The 21892-nt window shown below is 36.9% G+C and overlaps 1 protein-coding gene across 14 annotated transcripts in view; it reads left to right on the top strand.

The window, feature by feature from the left end:
- MYO9A (myosin IXA) overlaps positions 1-21892 on the top strand; it is a 324456-nt gene that overhangs the window by 165071 nt on the left and 137493 nt on the right. For 13 of the 14 annotated variants that reach the window (XR_011164264.1, XM_069067272.1, XM_069067273.1 and 10 more), the window contains 3 exons: positions 8292-8433; positions 15694-15889; positions 20496-20615. Coding sequence is in view for 13 of the 14 variants with exons in the window: in XM_069067272.1 (XP_068923373.1) it covers positions 8292-8433; positions 15694-15889; positions 20496-20615 (458 nt within the window). In the remaining variant the exon portion in view is untranslated. The remainder of the gene's footprint in view (positions 1-8291; positions 8434-15693; positions 15890-20495; positions 20616-21892) is intronic. The other variant, XM_069067278.1, reaches the window with a different exon arrangement.

Genomic DNA, 21892 nt, shown 5'->3' with positions numbered 1-21892 from the left:
CTAACGATTCTGAGAAGTCAAGAAATTATAAAACAAAATAAATGAAAAAATAGAAGACAATTAGAAATATCTCATTGGAAAAACAACTGACCTGGTGTAGCAGCAAGCACCCTGGAGTCCCTAGGATGGCTGCTCACACAGGTTATTGGATCTGCTTTGTTAAAGGAAAGCAACTCAAAATGGGTTAACAAGCTTACTTTAATCAGTCAGACATATATCGTTTACCTTGTTCAGGGGAAAAGGTCAGCACCCCGAACTTCAAAGTATACAGGCAGAATTATCAAGACAGAAACAGATCAAGTAGACAGATTTCCAAACTGTTCAACCATTACATCCATACCCAGTCAACATCTGGGTTTCCACATCTGGGTTTTTCAAAGCCGGGGGACTCTCAACAACGGCTTCCCAGAATTCAGATCAAATCACAGAACACTTCTCAAAGTGAGTCCCAAAACAAAGCTACACATCAGGGCTTATATAGCCTTCTCCTGGCTCAGAGAATGTAACAACCTTATTGACCCACTGGCCAATCAAAAAGTATCTACTGAAAAACAAGCCTCCCACCCCAGGCTTCAGGTGCACTTTAGCCTAGGGGCAGGGAAGATCTTCCAAATTTGCATTCCCATTACACCTGGAAAATAGATCAAGGAGAGAGAATTAAAAAATTATTGAACTACCTGAAAGCCATGATCCAAAAAGGAGCCTAGGCATCATCTTTCTAGAAATGATCAAGGAAAACTGCCCTGATATTCTAGAACCAGAGGGTAAAATATTTTTTATTATTAAATTTTATGTTTATTTTTAGTTCATAGCATTCATTTCCACAAGATTTTGAGTTACACATTTTCTCCCCATCTTTCCCCTACCCCCCCACCCCAGAACACCGTTCCCACTGAATACCTATATCCTCCCCCATTTCCCATCCAACTTTCCAGTAAGACAAGATGGATCTCCAAACCCCAGTGCCTGTATATCTTATTTCCCAGTGCATGTAAAATAATAATAATAACTTTTTTAAACATTTGATTTTAAAACTCTGAATTCCAGATTCTTTCCCTTCTTCCCTCCTCTCCCACCCTTACTGGGAAGGTGAGCAATAGGCTGTACATGTGTAGTTATGCAAAACATTTCCATAGTGAATATATTGTGAAAGACTGACTATATTTCCCTCCATCCTATCCCATCCCCCACTTGTTCTATTTTCTTCTTTGTTCCTTTACAAAAATGTGTGCTTCTAACTACCCTCCCCCCCTTCAGTCTGCCCTCCCTTCTACCATACCCCTTCTATTCCCTTCCCTCCTACTTTGCTATACGGTAAGATACCCAATTTAGTGTGCATGTTATTCCCTCCTTAAGTCAAATTCAATGAGAGTAAGGTTGACCCATTCCTTTTTGCCTTCCTGTTCTTCCCCTCCATTGTAACAGTTTTCCCTTGTCTCTTTTATATGAGATAATTTACCCTATTAAATTAGGTCTCTAATGTCTCTCCCTATCTCCTCTGATTATATTCCTCTCTCACCTCTTAATTTTATTTTTAAAATATCATATGTTCCTATTCAATTGATATTCTGCCCTCTGTCTATGTATACTTATACACATATATACACACACTCATATATGTATTCATACTCTCATATACCCTCCTACATAGACATATATATGCATGTATACATATATTGACATATATATATAATATACACACACATATTTATATTCCCTTCAATTCTCCTCATACTGAGAAAAGTTTCATAAGTTATAATTATTCTTTTTCCATGTAGGAAGGTAAATAGTTCAACTTTAATAAGTTCCCTATGATTTCTTTTCCCTGTTTACCTTCTCATGCTTCTCTTGCTTCTTGTATTTGAATGTCAAATTTTCTGTTCAGCTCTGGTTTTTTAATCAAGAATGCTTGAAAATCCTCCATTTCATTGAATGACCATATTTTCCCCTGAATCATCATACTCAGTTTTGCTGGGTAGGTGATTCTTGGTTTTAGTCCTAGCTCCTTTGACCTCCAGAATATCATTCCAAGCCCTTTGATCCTGGGCCTGGAGTCAGGAAGACCTGAGTTCAGATTTGACCTCAGACATTGAACTAGCTGTGTGACCCAAGGCAAGTCACTTAACCCTGTTTGCCTCAGTTTCCTCATCTGTAAAATGAACTGTAGAAGACAATGGCAAACCACTCTAAATCTTTGCCCCCCAAAAAATAATGGACAACAAAATAAATATTTTTGGGAGCAGTGGACAAAGTGCCAGATCTGGAATCAGGAAGATCTAAGTTCAAATATGGCCTCAGATACTTTTTAACTATGTGACACTGGGCAAGTCACTTAATGACTCAACAACAGTAAAAAAAGGGCATGCTAATAATAGCATCTACCTCGTAGGACAGTTGTGGGGACCAAATTATATATGTATGGTGCTATATTCTAACTTATAATTTTTTAAAACTTTATTTAACTTTGTGCCAGATAAAAGCTGCTAGAAATTTGAAAACAAAAGTGCAGAAGTTGGTACTGTGATAAGACCTTACATTTTGCTGATGGAAATACATCATTTCTCTAGATAAAATAAATAGAAGATATATACAAAATAAATGCACAGTAATTGTGGGTACTTTTAATTAGGGGAATTGAGAAAATTCTCTTTTGAAGGGAACTAGGGTTTCTAAGAGGCAGAGGAGAGAGACCGTTCCAGACATGGGAAATAGCATCTGCAACAGAATAGAGACAGAAAATTGACCATCGTGTATAGGAAATAGCTGAAAGGCTGTTTTGTCTAGAATGTAATTTATGTGTAAAGCAGGAGGTGAGAGAAGAGCAATAATGTGTAACTAGTTTGGAAAGATATGCTGGAGAATTGTAGTGATATCCTTTAAATGCCAAATGAAAAACTCTGTCTCTTATCCTAAAAGGAATGGAAAATCAGTGATGCTTTTTGAGCAGGGAAAATGACAGTTATTCCTGTGTTTATAAAATAATTAATTTATCATCTCTGTGGAGGATGGGTTGGAGAAGAAATGATTGAATGCAGGATGATTAATCCAGAGCCTTGGAGAAATAATTTGGGTAGTTAGGCATAAAGTGTTGGTTTTGATATGTTGAGCAGGAAAGATTTAAGCTCAGATCCCATCTTCTGCAAGATGCTTTTCTCAGTCTTCACCTTTCTCCCCAATAGTAGTGTCTTCCTTAGGAGATTCTCTCTCATTACATTGTATATATCTGAACTTAGGTGCATAGTTGTTTGTATGTCATCTCCCTGATTAGAATGGGAGCTCCTTGAGGCAAAACTGTGGTTTTGCTTTTCTTTGTCTAAAGGGCCCTTGTAGGCAGAAGAGAAGAGCATTCATCAAATTTGTTAATTATTACAGGACCATTGACTTACCTATGGCTGAGTCTTAACAGTGTTCATCCTGTCCAGAAATCTGACATTCCAAACCCTACAATGCCATCTATTACAAGGGCCCAGCTTAAGGTATCAAAGGCTTTTACAATTCAAAGGGATTTTATGAAATAACAGAATCTTATTATGGAGAAAGACCTCTTAATCTAACTAGGTCCCAAGAAGGAATAATTTAATATCCTTATTTTTTTTATGGGTTTTCCTTCCAGTTGTGCTGCTCAAAATGTAGTCATGCCTTCTCATCCTTTGTGGCTTTTGTGCATGTCAGTCAGTCCACAAGCATTTACTAATTGCTTACCATGTGCCAAGTATTGTGGTCAAAGTGCATGGACAAAAAGTTCTCCCTGACTGCTTGCAGTATTTTCTCCTTGACCTGGGAGCTTTGCAATTTGGCTGTAATATTCCTAGGAAGTTTTCTTTTAGGGATCTTTTTCAAGAGGCGATTGGTGAATTCTTTCAATTTCTATTTCACCCTCTGGTTCTAGAATATCAGGACAATTTTGCTAGATAATTTCTTGAAAGATGGTGTCGAGGTTCTTTTTTTGATCATGGCTTTCAGGTAGTCCATTAATTTTTAAATTCTCTCTCCTGGATCTATTTTCCAGGTCAGTGGTTTTTCCAGTGACATATTTCACATTGCCTTCTATTTTTTCATTTGTTTGGATCTGTTTTATAGTATCTTGATTTCTCATAAAGTCATTAGCTTCCAATTGCTCCAGTCTAATTTTGAAGGAATTATTCTCTTCACTGAGTTTTTGAAATTCTTTTTCCATCTGGCAAATTTGGCTTTTTAAAGCATTCTTCTCTTCATTGGCTTTTTGGGCCTCTTTTGCCATTTGAGTTAGTCTATTTTTTAAGGTGTTATTTTCTTCAGTGTATTTTTGGGTCTCCAGCAGGCTGTTGACTTGCTTTTCATGATTTTCTTGCATCATTCTTATTTCTCTTCCCAATTTTTCCTCCACTTCTCTTACTTGATTTTTAAAATCCTTCTTGAGCTCCTCCATGGCCTGTAATCAATTCATATTTTTCTTGGAGGCTTTTGATACAGGAGTTCTGATTTCGTTGTCTTCCTCCTGCTCCATGCCTTGATCCTGTTTTGTCTCCAAAAAAGGATTCTATGGTCTATTTGTGCTTCCATTGCTTGCTCATATTGCCAGACAATTACTTGGCTTTTGAGCTCTTTGCCATGGTAGAACTCTGCTTCCAGAATGGAGAGAGCTATGTCCCAAATAGCTGGGATTTTTGCAGCTGCCAGAGCTATTAGGAGGGCACCATCTCCACAGCCCCTCACAAGCTCTGGCACACTGGTCACACACCCTAGGACCACTACCCAAAACCACCATCCAGATCCAAGCAGGTTAAAGCCAGAGCAGTTACCCTCTGAATGGTTATTTGGCCCCCTGTGATCTGCAGGCCAGGAGCTCTGGAACTCTGGCTTCTCACCCCAGGGGCAGGGGCCAGATTGCCCTTTTAAGTCTCTCTCCCCCGCCTTCCCTCCCCCCCCCACCCCATCCCACCCTGTTCCAACAGAGTTTTGCACTGACCTTTTACTTTGTTTTTGGAGTTTATGGGTTCAGAAGTCTGGAAACCTCCACAGCTACTGGTAATTCACTCTCCTGAAGTCTGCTCTGACCGTGCTGGTTGGGCTGCCCTGGGGCTAAAACCACAGGGCCTCTGCGGGATTGTGCCTGGTTCCCAGATTGGTGCAATAGACCCTTCCTGTCTTCTTGCTGGGCTGCCTTCAGCGGGAGATTTGTTTCTCTCTGTTACTTTGTGGGTTCTAAAATTTGTTCAGAGTAATTTTTTACATGTATTGGAAGTCATTGGAGCAGGAGCCCACGCCAAGTTTGTGCTTCTATTCTGCAATTTTGGCTCAGCCCCTGTAATTTACTAAAAATTTCCCCAAAGAATACAGAGTAGATAGATGCTCATCATTTGGAGAATGGCTAAATAAATTGTGGTGCATGAATGTAATAGAATATGACTATTCTTGAAGAAAAGATCCATATAATAAATATGTTGAAGAATGGAAAGATCTGTGTAAACTGAAAAGATCTGTGTAAAGTGAAGTAAGCAGAACCCAGAAAACTGAAAAGATCTGTGTAAAGTGAAGTAAGCAGAACCCAGAAAGCAACAGACACAAGTACAACCATGTAAATGGAAAGAATAAGTATACACCACAAAATCAATAGTGAAGGTAACAAAATTACAGAAGTCAAGCAGGACTTGAATGAAGAGACATGAGAGAACACCCACAACAAACCCCTTTGTGGAGGTGGGAGGTTCATAGGCGTTATTGCACATGTTTTTGGACTTTTTCAATGTGTTGTCCAACTGTACTTAAATTTTTTCTTCTCTAAAAACATATCATTTATGTGTGATAGTTCTCTAGGAAGAGAAAGGGGAGGGATAACTGGGATAGCTATGATGATGTAAGAAATAGAAGTTATCAACAAAAAACATTAATAACAAAAAGACTCAGTCATTAGAATGAATAATGCCTATAAAGACTATGAGAATTCCTTTTGTAAAATTGTGGGAAATAATTTTGAAAGAGGATGTTAAAGTGAATTGAGTGCTTTGAATTTCAGACTAAGCATCTTAATCTTTAATTCATTAGGGGTAACACTGAAAGTTTTTTTTTTTTAAGTAAATTAGTGACATGAATTTTAAATAATATTTTGGGATGGATTGGAATTGAAACCTAGAGCCAGACCCTTGAGATTATTGTACAAGTCCATAAGGTAGGTTATAAGTGCCTAGTCTAGAGTGTTGCAGTGAACCTGAAGAGACAAACATAAGGGAGATTTGTTAAAAATGATCAGCAGCACTCAGGGATTACATAGATCCTGGGAATGAGTGGGAAAGAAGTAAACATTTTTTAAATTTGTCTATCCTAGGTGATTAAGAGATGGTGAAGCCTCTGACAGAAATACAGTTTGATACCATTTCATTTCCCTCAAACATCTGTTCGGTTTTTCCCTCTTCTCTAAGAGTTGGTTCAAGTACTTCCATGAAGTTGTTCACCTTAGTGGGGAGTGATTTCTCACTCTGCTGACCTGTCACAGTGCTTTGTATTTTTCTTGTTGCACCTTTCCTTTCTACTTTGTGTTGTAGTTGTTTGTGTACAGCTAGTGTCCCTTCAGGGGTTATAAATTCCATGAACGTAGGGCCGTGTTTAATTTAGTTTTATGTCCTGTACAGAATCCAGAACAGTGACTTACATGTAGTGTTTGATAAGCATTTGTTAAGTTAATGTTATCTAGCTTCTATATAAGTGGCATTATGAGTCTATTAATGGTTTTGGTTATTCGTGGAGGCACTATATTGATATATGTGACCTGACCCTCTTCACAACCATACTAAACTCTTTTTTCAGCCTGATAACACCATTTCTCCTTACATATACACTGCTTTCCAATTTAACTGGAGTACCCAATCATCATTCCTCCAAAATACCATGTACTCTTTTGTTTGTATGATGACCTGTTTCTCATGTGCCTATTTCTCTATCAATCCCACCTTTCAAATCATGCCTTTTCTTCAAGGCTCAGCCTAAACGAAGCCTTCTTGATTACCCTGTGCAGAAATACACCCTCCCTACTCCTAATTCTGATAACTCTTTGTATAGCTCTTAACGCATATTTGCATTCTACTGCTGTCATAATTATTTATGATACTCTTCAGACTTGAATATAATTTTGATAAAAGTGACTTTGTTGTTTTTATCTTTGAATTTTCAGTTGTACTTAACACTATGGCTTATACATAGTAGGTACTTAATAGATTACTTTCTTAAAGCCGAAATTCTCATTAATATAGGTGTATATAAAAATATGTATTTATAGCTAGGTATATTTGTTGTTGTTAAGTCATTCAGTCATGTCTACCTCATTATGACCCAAAGGACCATAGCATACCAATGCTCTCCATGGGGTTTTCTTGGCAAAGATACTAGAGTAGTTTACTGTTTCATTCTCCAGTGCATTAAGGCAAACAGAAGTTAAGTGACTAGCCCAGGGTCACACAGCTACTAAGTGTCTGAGGCCAGATTTGAATTCAGGTCTTCCTTACCCCAGCCCCCAGCTGCCCAGATAAAATATTAAGCAATAATAATTAAAACTGTGCAAATTGCTGTTTGCCTAGGTGTGAAAGAATGGGCAGGAGGGTAGAGTTCCATTTTTTTGTTATAAAGTTGACTGTCTATTAGAGTACCTGTTATAAGTGTCAGACCATGGGATTCAGACGGTAAATTTCCTAACTCTCTGTTCAGCAGTCTGGTACACTCACCTACTGAAAATATGTGGCAAGAAAGCAGTGGTTTCCTTTGAGTCCCACATTACATTTCCTGGTCTCTAGAGCTTATTTCTATCCTTATCTGTCATTTTTATAGTGAATGCCTCACAATGTAGAGGAAAGAGCCTTGGACTCTGAGTCAAAAGATCTGGATTCGAGTCCTGTCATCTCCACTTAGTAACATTGTGATCCTGGGTAAATCACAATCTCCATCAACCTCATTTTCCTCCCTTGTTTTTAAGGTTGGGCTAATATCATTTGCTTATATACATGAAAGGATTATTGTGCTAGTCAGATAGGATCAGATAAAAAGATGTATATAATAATGCTTTGCAAGATATTGAGTACTTACAATTGTGAGACAGCGAAGTACTGTAGTAGATAGAGTGCCAGGCCTGGAGTTAGCAAGACTCATCTTCCTGAGTTCAAATCCAGATTCAGACTCTTACTAGCTGTATGATTCTGGACAAGTCACTTAGCCCTGTTTACCCCAGTTTCCTCTATCTGTAAAATGAGCTGGAAGAAGGAAATAGCAAAAACTTTAAAATCCTGACTTAATAGTTGCTTTCAATCTTCTCTTTTTGCATTCAGTTTTCCACAAGCTACAAACCAGACTCTATTGGACAAGTTTAAGCGCCAGCATGAAGGAAACTCTTATATTGAATTTCCAGCAGTGATGGAGCCTGCCTTTATCATAAAGCATTATGCTGGAAAAGTGAAATACGGTGTAAAGGTCAGTAATCAATTCTTTGCTTGTACTTCTAGCTGACTCCCTAAGTCATAATTTAGAAATGCTTTGCAAAAGAATATGGCTTGAATCAATATTATGACATATTTGATCACTGAACTAACTTCTCCATTAATTATCTTTGATTTTAGGTGCTTTTCACCTATGTAGACCACAGCTTTATTGTCAGGCAGATCTTTTCTACAGAAAAGTACAAGAGGGGAGTATGACACAAAAGCTCCTTAGATATTGAGGTCTTTCCTTTCCCACAGTTTTCCTCTGTCTACCTGTCGCACTGCCAGGTTTTCCTGAAATCTAGCTCATGTTCTTTGAGATCAGTCTCGTATTTGGTATGCTGGGTCCAAAAAACTCTAGAAGACACAGGGTTTTTTGGTTACTTTGACCAGTTTTCTTTTTTTTTTGAACGTAGTGACCCTCTCAGTCCACTTCAAATTCAAGTTCATAACTACTTGCAGAGAATTTCCAAAAGACAAGGTCCTGGGTACACTGATGGTAGCATACACTCACACTCATACACGTCATCCTCTGCTGGGTCTTCATGTGGTGAATTCCTATCTTAAAAACATTTGGAAAAATCTAGCTGATTTCCACACCTTTTCAACAAAATGAAATGTCAACAACTTTAAGACTGGTAAAGATCTCAAAGCTTATTCCTACCTTTATAATGAACTAGACTTCTATATATTGATTTTCATAATTTAAAATAAATTTGGAAACACAACTGGAAATAAACGACATTGATACAGTTTCTGTGGGTTCAGGGCATATATGTTTATATGGTGAATGGTGACTAAGCAGATTCGAATACACAAAGTATATTTCATCAGCCTTAATAAGGACAGTATGATGCACATAATTTCAGCTTTATTTGGGTATTAGGCATTCTACAGTCCTGAGTATAATTATTATGACAGTACACTGATCATCCAGTGTTGTTGATGTTAAAGGTATAAAAATTAGGCTTTATTTGTACTGATTGTATTTTCAACTACTAGCCCAGCAACACCTACTCTAGAGCCTGGGGTGTTAATAGACATAAGGGCTGCCAGGCCCACTAGAGGAAATACTAAATTCCTGATGTAGAGCTGATGTTTAATGATCTTGGGTCACTACTCAACCATGAACCTGCCTTAACAGTTTTTGTCACCTGGAGGAGAACTTCATTTTTAAACAGCCCTACTGCCTTCATTATGATCAATGATATAATTCACAATTCAGTAATACTCTAGGGCTTACAAAGTGTGTTCATCAAAATAGCCCTGTGAGATAAACAGTGTATGTGCCACAGTAGCACCCTCACTTTCCAGACCTGGATGAAATCCAGACAAAGGACCAGCTTGTGTTCACTGCCCTGCCCTTCCTCTTTGCAACCTTTCTTCAAAACTGTGAGCTGCACAGTGTCTCACAATCTCCATCTGCCATAAAGTAGTACCTCTGTGGCTTTTCTTGTTCTCTGTCTATGTACTAATCAAAGTACTAATCAATCACCAGGCATTTAGGAGAAAAATATCCTAAGTCTTCTCTTGCTCTTCTCTCATTCCATGTCCCATCATACCCATATCTCTGCCAACCTTTTTAGTGTGCCCACTTCTGTGCCCATTTCCATAGTGAGCAGATTTCTTACACTGGCCCTCACTGATGCCTGGCTCACCTTTGAGGAAAACTCAGTCCTTGGCTCTCCACTCTAGTCAGTCAGTAAGCATTTATTAAGTGTTCACTGTGTGCCAGGCACTGTGCTGAGTCTTAGCTGGAGATGCAAAGAAAAAGTGAAAGCCAGTCTCTGCTTTCAAGAACCTCATAGTCTAATGGGGAAGACAACGTGGAAAAAACTGTGTACAAACAAGCTACATATACTTTTACTAGACAATTTTAATATTCATTCCCACAAACTCCCCAACTTCCAAGGTCTTCAGCCTCCTTAAATCCCTTCATATCCTCCTTTATTTCTCCTAAGGAACAGATCAGAATGGTCACATAAAAGATCTCGCCATTACTAACAAGCTCATTCTGCTTCTCTCTTAACCTATTATTTGCCCTGATCAAGACCTCCAGTCCTTCCACCCTTGGTGCTATCTCAGTCCATTACCCTTAATTGTCTTGTCAACTCTATGGTCTCTTCTGTTCTTGAGTCCTTCTCCACCTTGTCTTATCATCAGTTTCCTTTTACCAAACCTCAGCTCTAGATTAATTCCACTCTCTTCCTCCTCTACTCATATTCACAAACCACTGAGTACAGGTAGAGAAAGTCTCACAACCAAGTTGGCTGTAAATTACACATTTAGATTATTCAGCTTCACCATGGGTCCCCCTGGAGCAAGACTGACCTTTACCTCATTCTCCACAGAAACCATTGTAGTACTTTTGGATGGTCCTCACACATCCCAAACTTTCCCTTCTCTAATCTCTAATGACCTTAACTCTTACTGTACTGAGAAAATTGAGGACGTCAGACTTGAGTTCCTCCTCCTCTCATTTTCTTCATTTTGAAGCCTCTTAAAATCACTTGCCACTTTGTCTTCCTTCCTCCAAGTCTCTTTGAATCCGTCTCGACTTCTTTGGCATATTGTTTCCTTGAGCATGCTCAAATTTCAAACCACTTCCTCTCTACTTGTTCTTTCCCTACCCCTCTGGGTTGTGCCTATGACTTTGTGGATTTCTGTACCATGTTGCAGCTGTAGTCTCACTCTAGAACATCTCTCATCCTTTCCACCCTGGAACGTTACTTTGCTGTGCTTGTCTTCTTTTCCTATTGGTGAAATTCTCCTGAGGGCTTTTTTTGGGGAGGGACCCTGTCCAACCAATCTTTATTCCCCTCCCAGCTCTCCTTCTGACTTTTCCAACACTATTCCTCAACTATAGTCTCACATTAGAACCTTCCTCAGTACCTCAGGAGAAGAGTCCTCCATTTTTTTTCATTTTCAGCCTGCTCATAGAACCTTGTCAGCTACATTGGCTTTTGAACTCTAAGCTACACTGTCTTTTGAACTTCTGAGTTAGTACAGGGAAAATCTGGGGGGAGGGGTCTCCTCACCCTGGAACATCCATCATTCCCTGCCATCTTTTCATTCAGGAATATTTCTCTGATATGACAGCCCCTCTCTTTCCTCAATTTTGGAGAGGATCTCAATCAACCGACCCTTATTCCCATCCAGACTGTGATTCTGCCTTTCCAGACTTAAACACCATGTTGTTCTTCCCTTACCCCTCATTTCCCATTAGAATTTAAGCTCTTTAAAAGGCAAAGACTCCTTTTCTTTCTGCTTATAGCACTGTGTTTGATGCATAGTGAGTACTTAAGCGCGTGTAACCTTAACTTGCCAAAAACGGACTATTGGGCATGATGGCTTCCTGAATGGTGAGGCAGGCTCCCCAGCTACCCCACAGCCTGCTCTCACAGATGGAATTCAGAAATCCAATCAGAAACTACAGTAAATGCCTTTTTCCACTGCAGAGCCACCAGCCAAAGGTAGTAGGAAATTGGGTCACCAACAAAGCTAGTAGTAATTTAGGAAAACAAGCCGATATCTTTTGTGTACTACCAGAGACATTTGAGAGATAGGGATAGGTAAGATAGCTGCTAATAGGCAGAAAAAGTAGAGAGCTCCCTGAAGAAGCTTCACCACAGGTATAAACCCACAGCTAAGTCTTTGTAAGCTTCAGTGAACAGAATCAACCAATGTGGATGCAGCAGGTAATTTCTGTGAGCACAGCTCACACCAGAAAACCCTAGGTTCCTAAGTACCTAGCATCCTTTCTTAAGATATCATAGAGGGCCCTGAACATCAGACATGCTGAACCTCAGAGATTCTTGGAAGAGGGCATGTAAGGAACCTACGTCATTCAGGGAGAGAACAAGCAGGGCCAACTTTATTTATCAAGAGAAGCAGAGCCTAGACTGAGCAAAAAGCCAAATTCAGGAACTGGAGAAATAAGTAAACCAAAAAAAGAGAAAACTACCTTTATCAAAATGTATGACATATCTAGAGACTACCTGAAAAGAAGGATAGAGTAATTCCATAACAACTACAAGCAGAGACTCAAAGGAAATAATAGATTTACCACAGCATGAATACCTAAAAGAAATGAATCATGGGAAAAAAAAAACATGAAATAAAAGCTCTGGAGGAAAGCATAGGAAAGGAGACTAAATAACTTCAAAGATAAAGTGGTATACTTTATTTGATTAATAGACTCTATGAAAACTAGGTTAGACCAAACAGAAATCAGTGCCTTTATGAGACAACAAGAACTATTAGAAGCAAATTAGAAGATTGAAAAAAAAATGAAGGTATCTGATATCAAAAAAGTATATTTGAAAAGTAAGTCATGGTGATATAGTTTAAGAATCATTAAACTCCCTGAAGACCATGATTTTTTTTTAATCTTGGCATTTTATTTCAAGAAATCATAAATGAAAGCTTTCCACATCCACTAGAACTAGAAGACAAAGTGGAGATAGAAAGCATCTATTAATCACCTCCTGAAAGGAACCCTAAGAGGAAAACTCCAGAAATGTTATAATAAAAATTCAGAGCTTTCATATTAGAGGAAAATACTACAGAACTTACAAAAGAAGTAGTTCAAGTACCAAGCAGCCACAGTAAAGATCACATAAGACCTGGCAGCTTCTAATGTTAATGAGAAGAAGTTTTTAAACACTGTACTCCAAAAAGCAAAAGATAGAGGCTTACATTCAAAAATAACTTTCCCTGGAGAGCTGAATGTAATCCTAAAGGCAAAGAGGAGAAAATAGAACTTCAGTGCAACAGAGAATTTACAAGCATTTCTATTGAAAAGACAAGAGACTAGAACGAACTTAGAAATGCAAACACAAGAGCCAAGAGAAAGCTAGAAAGGTAAATTTATTTCAGCAGTTTGAAAGGGCTATATTATGTTAAACTGTTAACCTTCTAGTTGGAGAAGAAATAAATGCACTTTATGAACCTCAAAGGGTATTGAAGAAGTAAATAGAAAAACAAAAGACCTGGGGCTGAATTGGTTCTTTTCAGAAGGTTTTAAGAAAGGAAGGAGATGGGAGGATAAAAGGAATACAGTAGTATAGAAAGGAGGAATAAGGGGGTAGAACTTGCTATTTCTGATAACTAAGAGGTGTGAGAAGAATAATTACAAATTTGGAGAAAGGAGTAAGGGGAATAGGTGTCTGATGAACTCTTAAACTGGATCAAGGAGAGTTGACCATGCCACACCCTAACACACAGAGAATTTAGTGTAAAAATACATGAAATAACTCCTAAAAATTTAATATGGAGGATGATGCTTGGAAGAGAATAGTTCCAAGCAAAATGAACTTCCTAATCTTTAAGGGGAGATGAAGAGGGAGAAGAAAGGAAGGAAGGAAGGAAGGCACATAACTAAAATTCAAAGGAGGGTGCCTCTCAGTTGGGGAATTACTGAACTAGTTATCATATATGAATGTTATGGAATTTTATTATTTCAAATGAAGCCACGTAAGAGATGATTGAAGAGTTCTGGGTAGTATGAACTGATGTAGAGTAAAATTACCGGCACTAGAACATACAAGGACAGCAACATTACGAAGAAAAACAACTTTAAATAACTTAATAACTTTCATCATGGTGCGATGACCAGCCATGTTTCCAGAAGACCCAGGACAGAGCATATTACCCACTTCCTGATAGAAAAGTGATGATCGACTCAAGTTCAGAAAGAGACATGTTTTCAGATATGGCTGCTGTATGGATTGATTTTGTTATACTTCTTATGTTTTTTTTTTCTTTCTTTATGATTTTTAAATTGGAAGATATAGTTAGGAAGGAAAAGAGTTCAGGCAATTGGTTACCCAAAAAGAGTCATTAAAATATTTTTTTAAATATATAGAACAGAAGTAAGTTTATAACAAACTACAAGCAATTTTGAAGGTAATGTGTGAGATTTAGCACATACTTATTTTAAAACAGTGTAACATGGAGATTTACATATATACATGTATGTATATATGGAAATGTTCTGTCTTTTTTTTTTTTTTTTGGTTTTTAAATTCAAAGTAAAAATAATAAAATATTCCCAAGGCTCTCTCTAACTTTAAAAAACAAACAAAAAACCTTCACTAGACCTTACCAGGGCAGCTAGGTAGTAGCCTTAGACACTTACTAGCTCTGTGACCCTGGGCAAGTCATTTAACCCAGTTTGCCTCAGTTTCCTTATCTGTAAAATGAACTGAAGAAGGAAAGGCAAGCCATTTCAGTATCTTTGCCAAAAAAAAAAAAAAAAACCCAAATGGGGTCATGAAGAGTTGGACATGATTGTAAATGACTGAACAAAATAAACCATTCCTTTAAGTTTTCCACCATATTTCTACTCTTTCTAAGCCAAACTCATTGAAAATTTTGTCTGCACTGCATCCACTTCTTTCTTCTACATCCATCAGATTGGCAAAGTTGATAAAAAAGAAAAATGAAAAATGCTGGAGGAGATGTGGGAAAACAGGTTCTTTAATGCGCTGTTGGTAGAGCTATGAACAGTTCTGGAAAGCAAATTGCAATTATGCACCAAAAGCTACTAAATGGTACATACCAATGACACAGTGATACTGTTACTAAGTCTTTATATGAGAGAAATCAAACAAAGAGGTAAAGGACCCATATCTACAAAAATAATTGTAGCAACTCTTTTTTTTTTTTTGATAGCAAAGAGTTTGAAACTGACAGGATGTCTGTCAATTGAGAAATGGCTGAATTAGTAATAGAATATGAATATGATGAAATACTTTTGTCCTGTAATAAATGATTCAGAGGATGTTTTCAAGCCTTTTATGAAGTGATGTGGAGTAAAATGAGGAGAACCAAGAGATCAGTTTATACAGTAAGAACAATGTTGTAAGGACAATCAACTTTGAAAGACTCAGGAAATGACCACTATAACAACCAACCATATTTCCAAAGGACTCATGATAAAACATGCTCTCCTCTTCCAGATAGAGAAATGATGGACTCAGAGTACAGATTGAAGCGTATTTGGAACTCCCTGATTGCTAGGATTTTCTCCCCCTAACTTCTGTTTAATAACTTTGAAGTTTTATATGCCTCTGTTGTCTTCCCTCTAGAATGTAGGGATTATTTTATTTTTTCCTTATTCCCAGGACCTAGCAGAGTTCCTGGCTCACATAAGATGCTTTTTCAATACCTATTGATAGATTGATTGACTTATCAGAAAGACTTTTTAGTAGGCTTCAAAATATTATATCAACTCCTTTTCTTCCATTAGGATTTCCGGGAGAAAAATACAGACCACATGCGTCCAGATATTGTAGCTCTTCTACGAAGTAGCAAGAATGCCTTTATTTGTGGAATGATAGGAATTGACCCAGTGGCTGTTTTTCGCTGGGCAGTTCTTCGAGCTTTTTTCAGAGCCCTGATTGCATTCAGGGAGGCTGGAAAGAGATATGTTCAAAAGAAAATTGGTAAGTACTAGATGTTAGAATCCTACTTTGCTTCATTTTTAATCTAAGACTCTAATTTTATAGACCCGTGATGGTTGATGGTTCCAATTATCAATGATAATTGACCATTATGATAACCCCAGAAGCCAGGAGCAACCGAGTAAAACTGTTTTTGGTCAAAACAAAAATGATATGGTTTTTATCGATAATTAAAGATTTAACCTAACCTTTAGTCATAAACCAATATAAGATTTAATTGCAAAAGTGAAATTGAATGAAAAAATTTTAATTATTTTACTGTGATTTCTGAATAAAAATTGAAATCATTGAATGTTTGGTATACTTTTTCCAAAGTCTCTGCCCTATCAGGCTATAAATCATTATGTTCAAATTGTCACTGATAAAGTCACTATTGTAACTAGCAAGAAATATTTTGCTGTTCTTATGCTGCCCTAAAGTGGTAATAAAATGAAAATAGCACACCTGCACACTGTGGCTGGCAGGTCTCTACTAGACTTGGTTAATATGCTTATCTGTATAAAGCAGTTCCTAAAAGATAACAGAATCACTTTCAGTTAAGGCCTGTGCCTAATCAGGCTTAATATTTGTAATATCACCTGACAGCCACACTGTTTCAGAATAGTCCAGTGTAATACTCTAGTGGGATAGGGTAAAAGGGAACACTCACTGATTTTGGATTCAGGCAGTCTGGGTTCACATCCTCTTACTGTAGGACGCTCCCTCATTCTCTTTTTCCTTATCTTTAAAATCCGATGTCTATTACAGTTTTCCTTTAATGTCTCAGTCTTTAATTCAGCTTACCATCTGATTTGTCAAACATTTAAATGCCTGATATAAAAATAATTTTTTTTCTGAAAGAAAAGCTTGAAAAACTCAGTTCTTAGATATTTGTAATATATCATATTTAGGTATTTATATTCAAAATTAGAATAAGTAATTAAAAGATGCAAGTTTTTCTTTCTTTTCCTAGAAGTTCTTCTAGGCAGGGACCGTCCCTCTGCTCCACTTCCCCAAAAATAACTCCCAATAATTCATGAATTTTTCCTATCATTTTGTGACATTGTAGGAAATTCTATAATTCAGAGTTAAATTTTTGGGTGGAAGTACTCTCTTAAAGATAAAAATTAACTCTGTGAGAGTTAGAAGTATTAATTGTCATTCACATATTAATATAGTTAGGTGACATTTTAAACATGTCATGCTGAAAAAAAAAAGATTTTTTTTTTTAAGGAATAGGATTAAAGCACTGTTTAGCAAGAGGATTGGGTGGAGATCTGCATCTGGATACCAGGGCCCTGAGAAGAGTTCTCAGAGATGGGAGTGTAATGAAAGGAAGTGAAAGCTTGAAGACTAACTTTACTGATTTTACTATGTTGCCAGAGGCTGGCCTTGTATCCAGGCCAGGGAAGAGCAATTCTCTTACTCCTTTCTGATTTTCACATCTTCCTGTTTCCATTTGCTTTGAAGTCAGTTGATTTGGATTCCAATTCTGGCTTTACCACACGAGTCACTCAGTTGCCTTTGGTTCTCTCTTTCTTCACCTCCACCGTGAAAGAGTAGAATTAGATGATTTCTAAAGATTTCCAAATCTAAAAAATTCAGTGATTCTGACTACAAGTTAGACCAATAGTATATCAGTTCAATTGCATTTAAGATTTTTGTTAAAAAGAACCTAGGGGTGGGTAGGTGGTGCAGTGAATAGAGCACCAGCCCTGGAGTCAGGAGGACCCGAGTTCAAATTCAGCCTCAGACACTTAACACTTACTATTTGTGTGAGCTTAGGCAAGTCACTTAACTCCAATTGCTCTTCTGAAAAGCTAAATAAATAAATAAAAAGAACCTAACCACTATTTGTAAAAGTTTGTTTCTGTGGAAAAGACTATCTTAAGTTCCAAAATAACTTATATCCAAATGAATTTGTGGGTAACAGCCCATTCATTAATTTGAAATTGCCTATATATAACAAGTTTCACTTGTATTTTAAAAAGAAAATCATTTGGCATAATAAAGATCCAACATTGTATAAGCTGTATTATGACACCCAAAAGAGATGAGTGGCCTCTGGCATTCACTGACAGGATTAAGATTAGCCAAAGCCAAACAAAATCATTTCCAAGGAGGAAAAAAAACCTCATCATCTAAAATAGAGAATCTATTGGCTTGTTTAGGCATTGAATCATTTGGCAATATAAGAAGTACTTGTTGAATCAGCCGTCTAGCTTGCTTGAGTCAGAATGGAATGATAAAATGTTGCTTTGTGATTGTGGTAAAAGAGATAAGGATGATTCAAGTAAAGAAAAAATAACCACAGTTATCTTTAGATATATTATGGCATGGTAGCAGGAGAGCAGACCTGTGTTCAAGTCCTGATATGGTCATTGTGTGGCCTCTAGGCAAGTTCATTTAAATTGTCAGAGCTGTTGATGACTTTTTAAGACTGAGCTGCAGAATGGGTGTGATTTTCTTGGGTCGTAGAAACTTCCTCACCCAGGAGTTCCCTACATCAATGAAACCATATGTCGAATGTCTGTCCTTAACTTATCCATAAGTAGAATTGTGTTCTTTATCCAAGGATGTTGGTGCTTTTCACTATCCAGTGACCCTCGCAACTACACTAAAGCCCTAGACTTTATTTACAAAGTAAGAGCGAGCAATGTTAAAGGGTTTTCAAACATCAAGTCATCATCCCATAAATAACTAAGAATAGAAGTGTAAATACTAAGGGAACACCAGAAAAACATTATAACATGGGGCACGTTTGTTAAATTATCTGTATGTAGTTTAACATTCCTACTCTTTTATTTCAGAAATAGTTACATAAATGTAAGCTGATATCTGCAATATATAAACTGTTTATCAAGCTAAACAGATTATGGCCATGGACCATTTGTTAGCTGGTGATGTTCTGCTTGATTGCAGTCAGTGTAGTGGTAGGGTTAGAACTCGTTGTTTTCTTATAATCTGTTTCCTTAGAAATGTGCTGCCTAACTCTCTAACCATCAAATCAATGCAGTCTGCTATAGCATATATACACCTTGGTAAATGAAACCTCTTAATGTAACTTTCAACATTTGCTGCTGTTTTCTCAAAAGAGATAAGAAGAGATGGTATTTAATGGGATGAAGTTGCTTCTTTGGATGAAAGCTCTTTTTTAAAAAAAATTCCTTCAAAGCTACCTTAAACTGTTGTGCCTTGTACTTGGCCATTTCTTAGCGTTTTCTCCTGCCATCAATGTTATCATGTTATTCAGCTTCGTTGTTCTTCCCTTCCTAGAACCCAATGTTTTTCCTTAACCAGAATGCTAATGCTACATCTCTAAAAATAACTAAAGAACCATTCTGACATACTTGGAAAATCAGCTTCTTTTAAATTACTAAAAGGCCATTATTAAGTTTTTAACTTAATCATCTTAACTTAATTTCTAGATCACTCTTCTAGTATTTTTTCTTCGTATTTTCTTCACTCCCTATTAGTGCTTGAATTAAGTACTTGAAGAAACTAAAGCATATAGTGTTTTTAAAATTGACTTTTCATTATATTTATATTAATTGTTAAGGTTTTAGAATTTGGTTGTTAAAAAGACAGGTCTACTTAGTGTAATCTTTTATTAAGTCAAATTCCAAGAGGTTTTCTCTTGGAAACATCCTCTCCTACCCTCCTTACCCTCTGTTCATGTTTTAGAATTAAATTCTTGTTAATATTTATGAACAGCGTGCCTAACATGTAGTAGGCACATAATACATGTCTGTTAAATTGCATTGACTAAAATCCCCTCTTTTTATTATCGTTTTTCTTATTGGCTTGAATGACATGCTTCTTGAATGGTTCAAGTTGAGGTTTGATATATCAAATTGATCCAATCCCTAGTGAGTATTAAAAGTACCTCTTCTTTGACCAATATTGCTATCTCACTTGATTTTCCACCCAGCTTTTGATAGAAGTGGTATAAACTAACAACTTTAATAGCTTAAGCTTTGCGTCTATATACATATATATATTTATTCTTCATATATATATGCACATATATGTATCAGATATAGCAGTTACACTTGCTTTTCTTTTTCCATTCTGTGTTTCTTTACTGTCCTAGAAGCAATTACACTTTACTTGCTGTGTGATTTATCATAAATGTGTATTAACCATGGTATCCATGGCCAAGTCAGTTAACTTTTGGTAAATTAAGTTTTATTTCTCTTTGGGATCTAGTAAGCATTTCTTACAGTGCTGCCAACCATGTGCTTATTCATATCAAATGGCTAATAAAAGCAGGGAATATTTTTTATTCTGCTCTTCCAATTCTGTTTTTTGTAAATCAGAATGATACATATTAACTTTGGAGTTATATTGTTATTAATTATATCATTTAATGGGAAGGTAATACCTGTTACAATGAGGTAACCAGAAAGGACCTCTGATCCCTATCAACATATTTGTGTAATTTCTGCAAACAAATAGAAATACTAATATTTATTCACATAATTTCTCCAACAAATGATCTATCCGAATGTTCCTCAAATGGTTGGCAGCATTGGCCTTAACTCTTTCTTGGTGTGGGCTTGTATAATGTTTCTTTCTTCTTTCCATTTTTTTTCTTTTGCTTCCTAAGGGAATGATGATGCAGTACCATGTGCGGTTTTGAAAAGTGTGGATAGTTTTAGCTTTCTCCACCACCCAGTCCATCAGAGGAGCTTAGAGATTCTTCAGAGATGCAAGGAGGAGAAGTACAGTAAGGCTCCCAATTCCAGTTTCTTCTCTGATATCATGCAAACATCAAGAAATGGAAACCAGGAGCATTCTGCACAAGGATAGGATAGAGGGTTCTGCAGATAGACTTACCCTTCCCCCCAGTATTTTTTATCAACTGTTTAAAAACTCTTCTTTTAGGAATTGACTGCATGGATGTGGAACAAATTTTTGAAATCCCTGTTATTTATATTTTATTTTCTCCAATTTGCCTCTAATCTATATCTTATTCATTATATTTCATGTTAATCCTTGAATGGCTATTTCCAGGCCAGTGTCCTAAGTAATAGAGTAATGTGTAAAATCAATAGTATTTTCTATACTCCTGGGTTGTTTTTGTTTTTACTAAAAATAAGAAATGATATATTCTTTTATCTGAGCTATTTTACTACTAAATTACCAAATAACCTATTTCAAAGTAGCAGCATTGCTACTTTGTATTTTTATGAAATACAATCACAATTTGATCTAATTAGAAACCCACTGAAAATTATGTCAGTCACATTAATGTGTTGTTTCAAGGAAAAATATCAGAATTACTTCAGCTCTTTCAGTTAAACATCCAACTCTTTCATTTGCAAACTGGGTGTGGAGAAATGCCCCTGGTGTCCATTTCCTTTGCTTTCCTTTGTTGCTTGATGAACTCATTTTGAATGAAAATCAGATTCTTTTGCCTAGTCTAACATCTATAATTGCTGAATTCCTACTACCCTGAAAATGAAAGGTTTGTATCAATCATTGCCCAATATAAAGAAACTACCCTATTCCCAGCCTCTGTTTGTACTTTCTACATGTTGTAGAAATTATGGGGGTGGCTAGGTGGCACAGTGAATAGAGCACCAGCCCTGTAGTCAGGAGGACCTGAGTTCAAATGTGGCCTCAGACACTTAACACAAAAAAATAGCCATGTGACCTTGGGCAAGTTACTTAATCCCAATTGCCCTCCAAAAAAAAGAAATTATGCTATTATATGTCTAATTTTCTGAATATTTTTTTCAGTAATTAGAGCAGAGATGTGGAAGCTGTGGTCTCGAGGCCACATGTAACCTTTGACTGAATCATTAGATGCAGGCCACTGGTTCCCCACCCCTGAATTAGTGCATTAATATCTTAATTATGAAATTCAGTGTTTTAAATACCATAAACCTCAAATGAAAGAATTTTACAATTTCATTATCTAAGCAGAGTTGAGTAGGACAGGGAATCTCTTCAGAAACTTTTAAAAATGCCTTATCTTTCTATTTAATTTATTCTGTACAA

Source organism: Petaurus breviceps, unplaced genomic scaffold (genome assembly GCF_028583685.1).
Source record: "Petaurus breviceps papuanus isolate PSGF00001 unplaced genomic scaffold, PetGlider_PUasm1.0 90740, whole genome shotgun sequence".
In the NCBI taxonomy this organism is placed as follows: Eukaryota; Metazoa; Chordata; class Mammalia; order Diprotodontia; family Petauridae; genus Petaurus; species Petaurus breviceps.
Note: the sequence above shows the minus strand (reverse complement) of the source record. Positions and strands in the feature narration are given on the sequence as shown.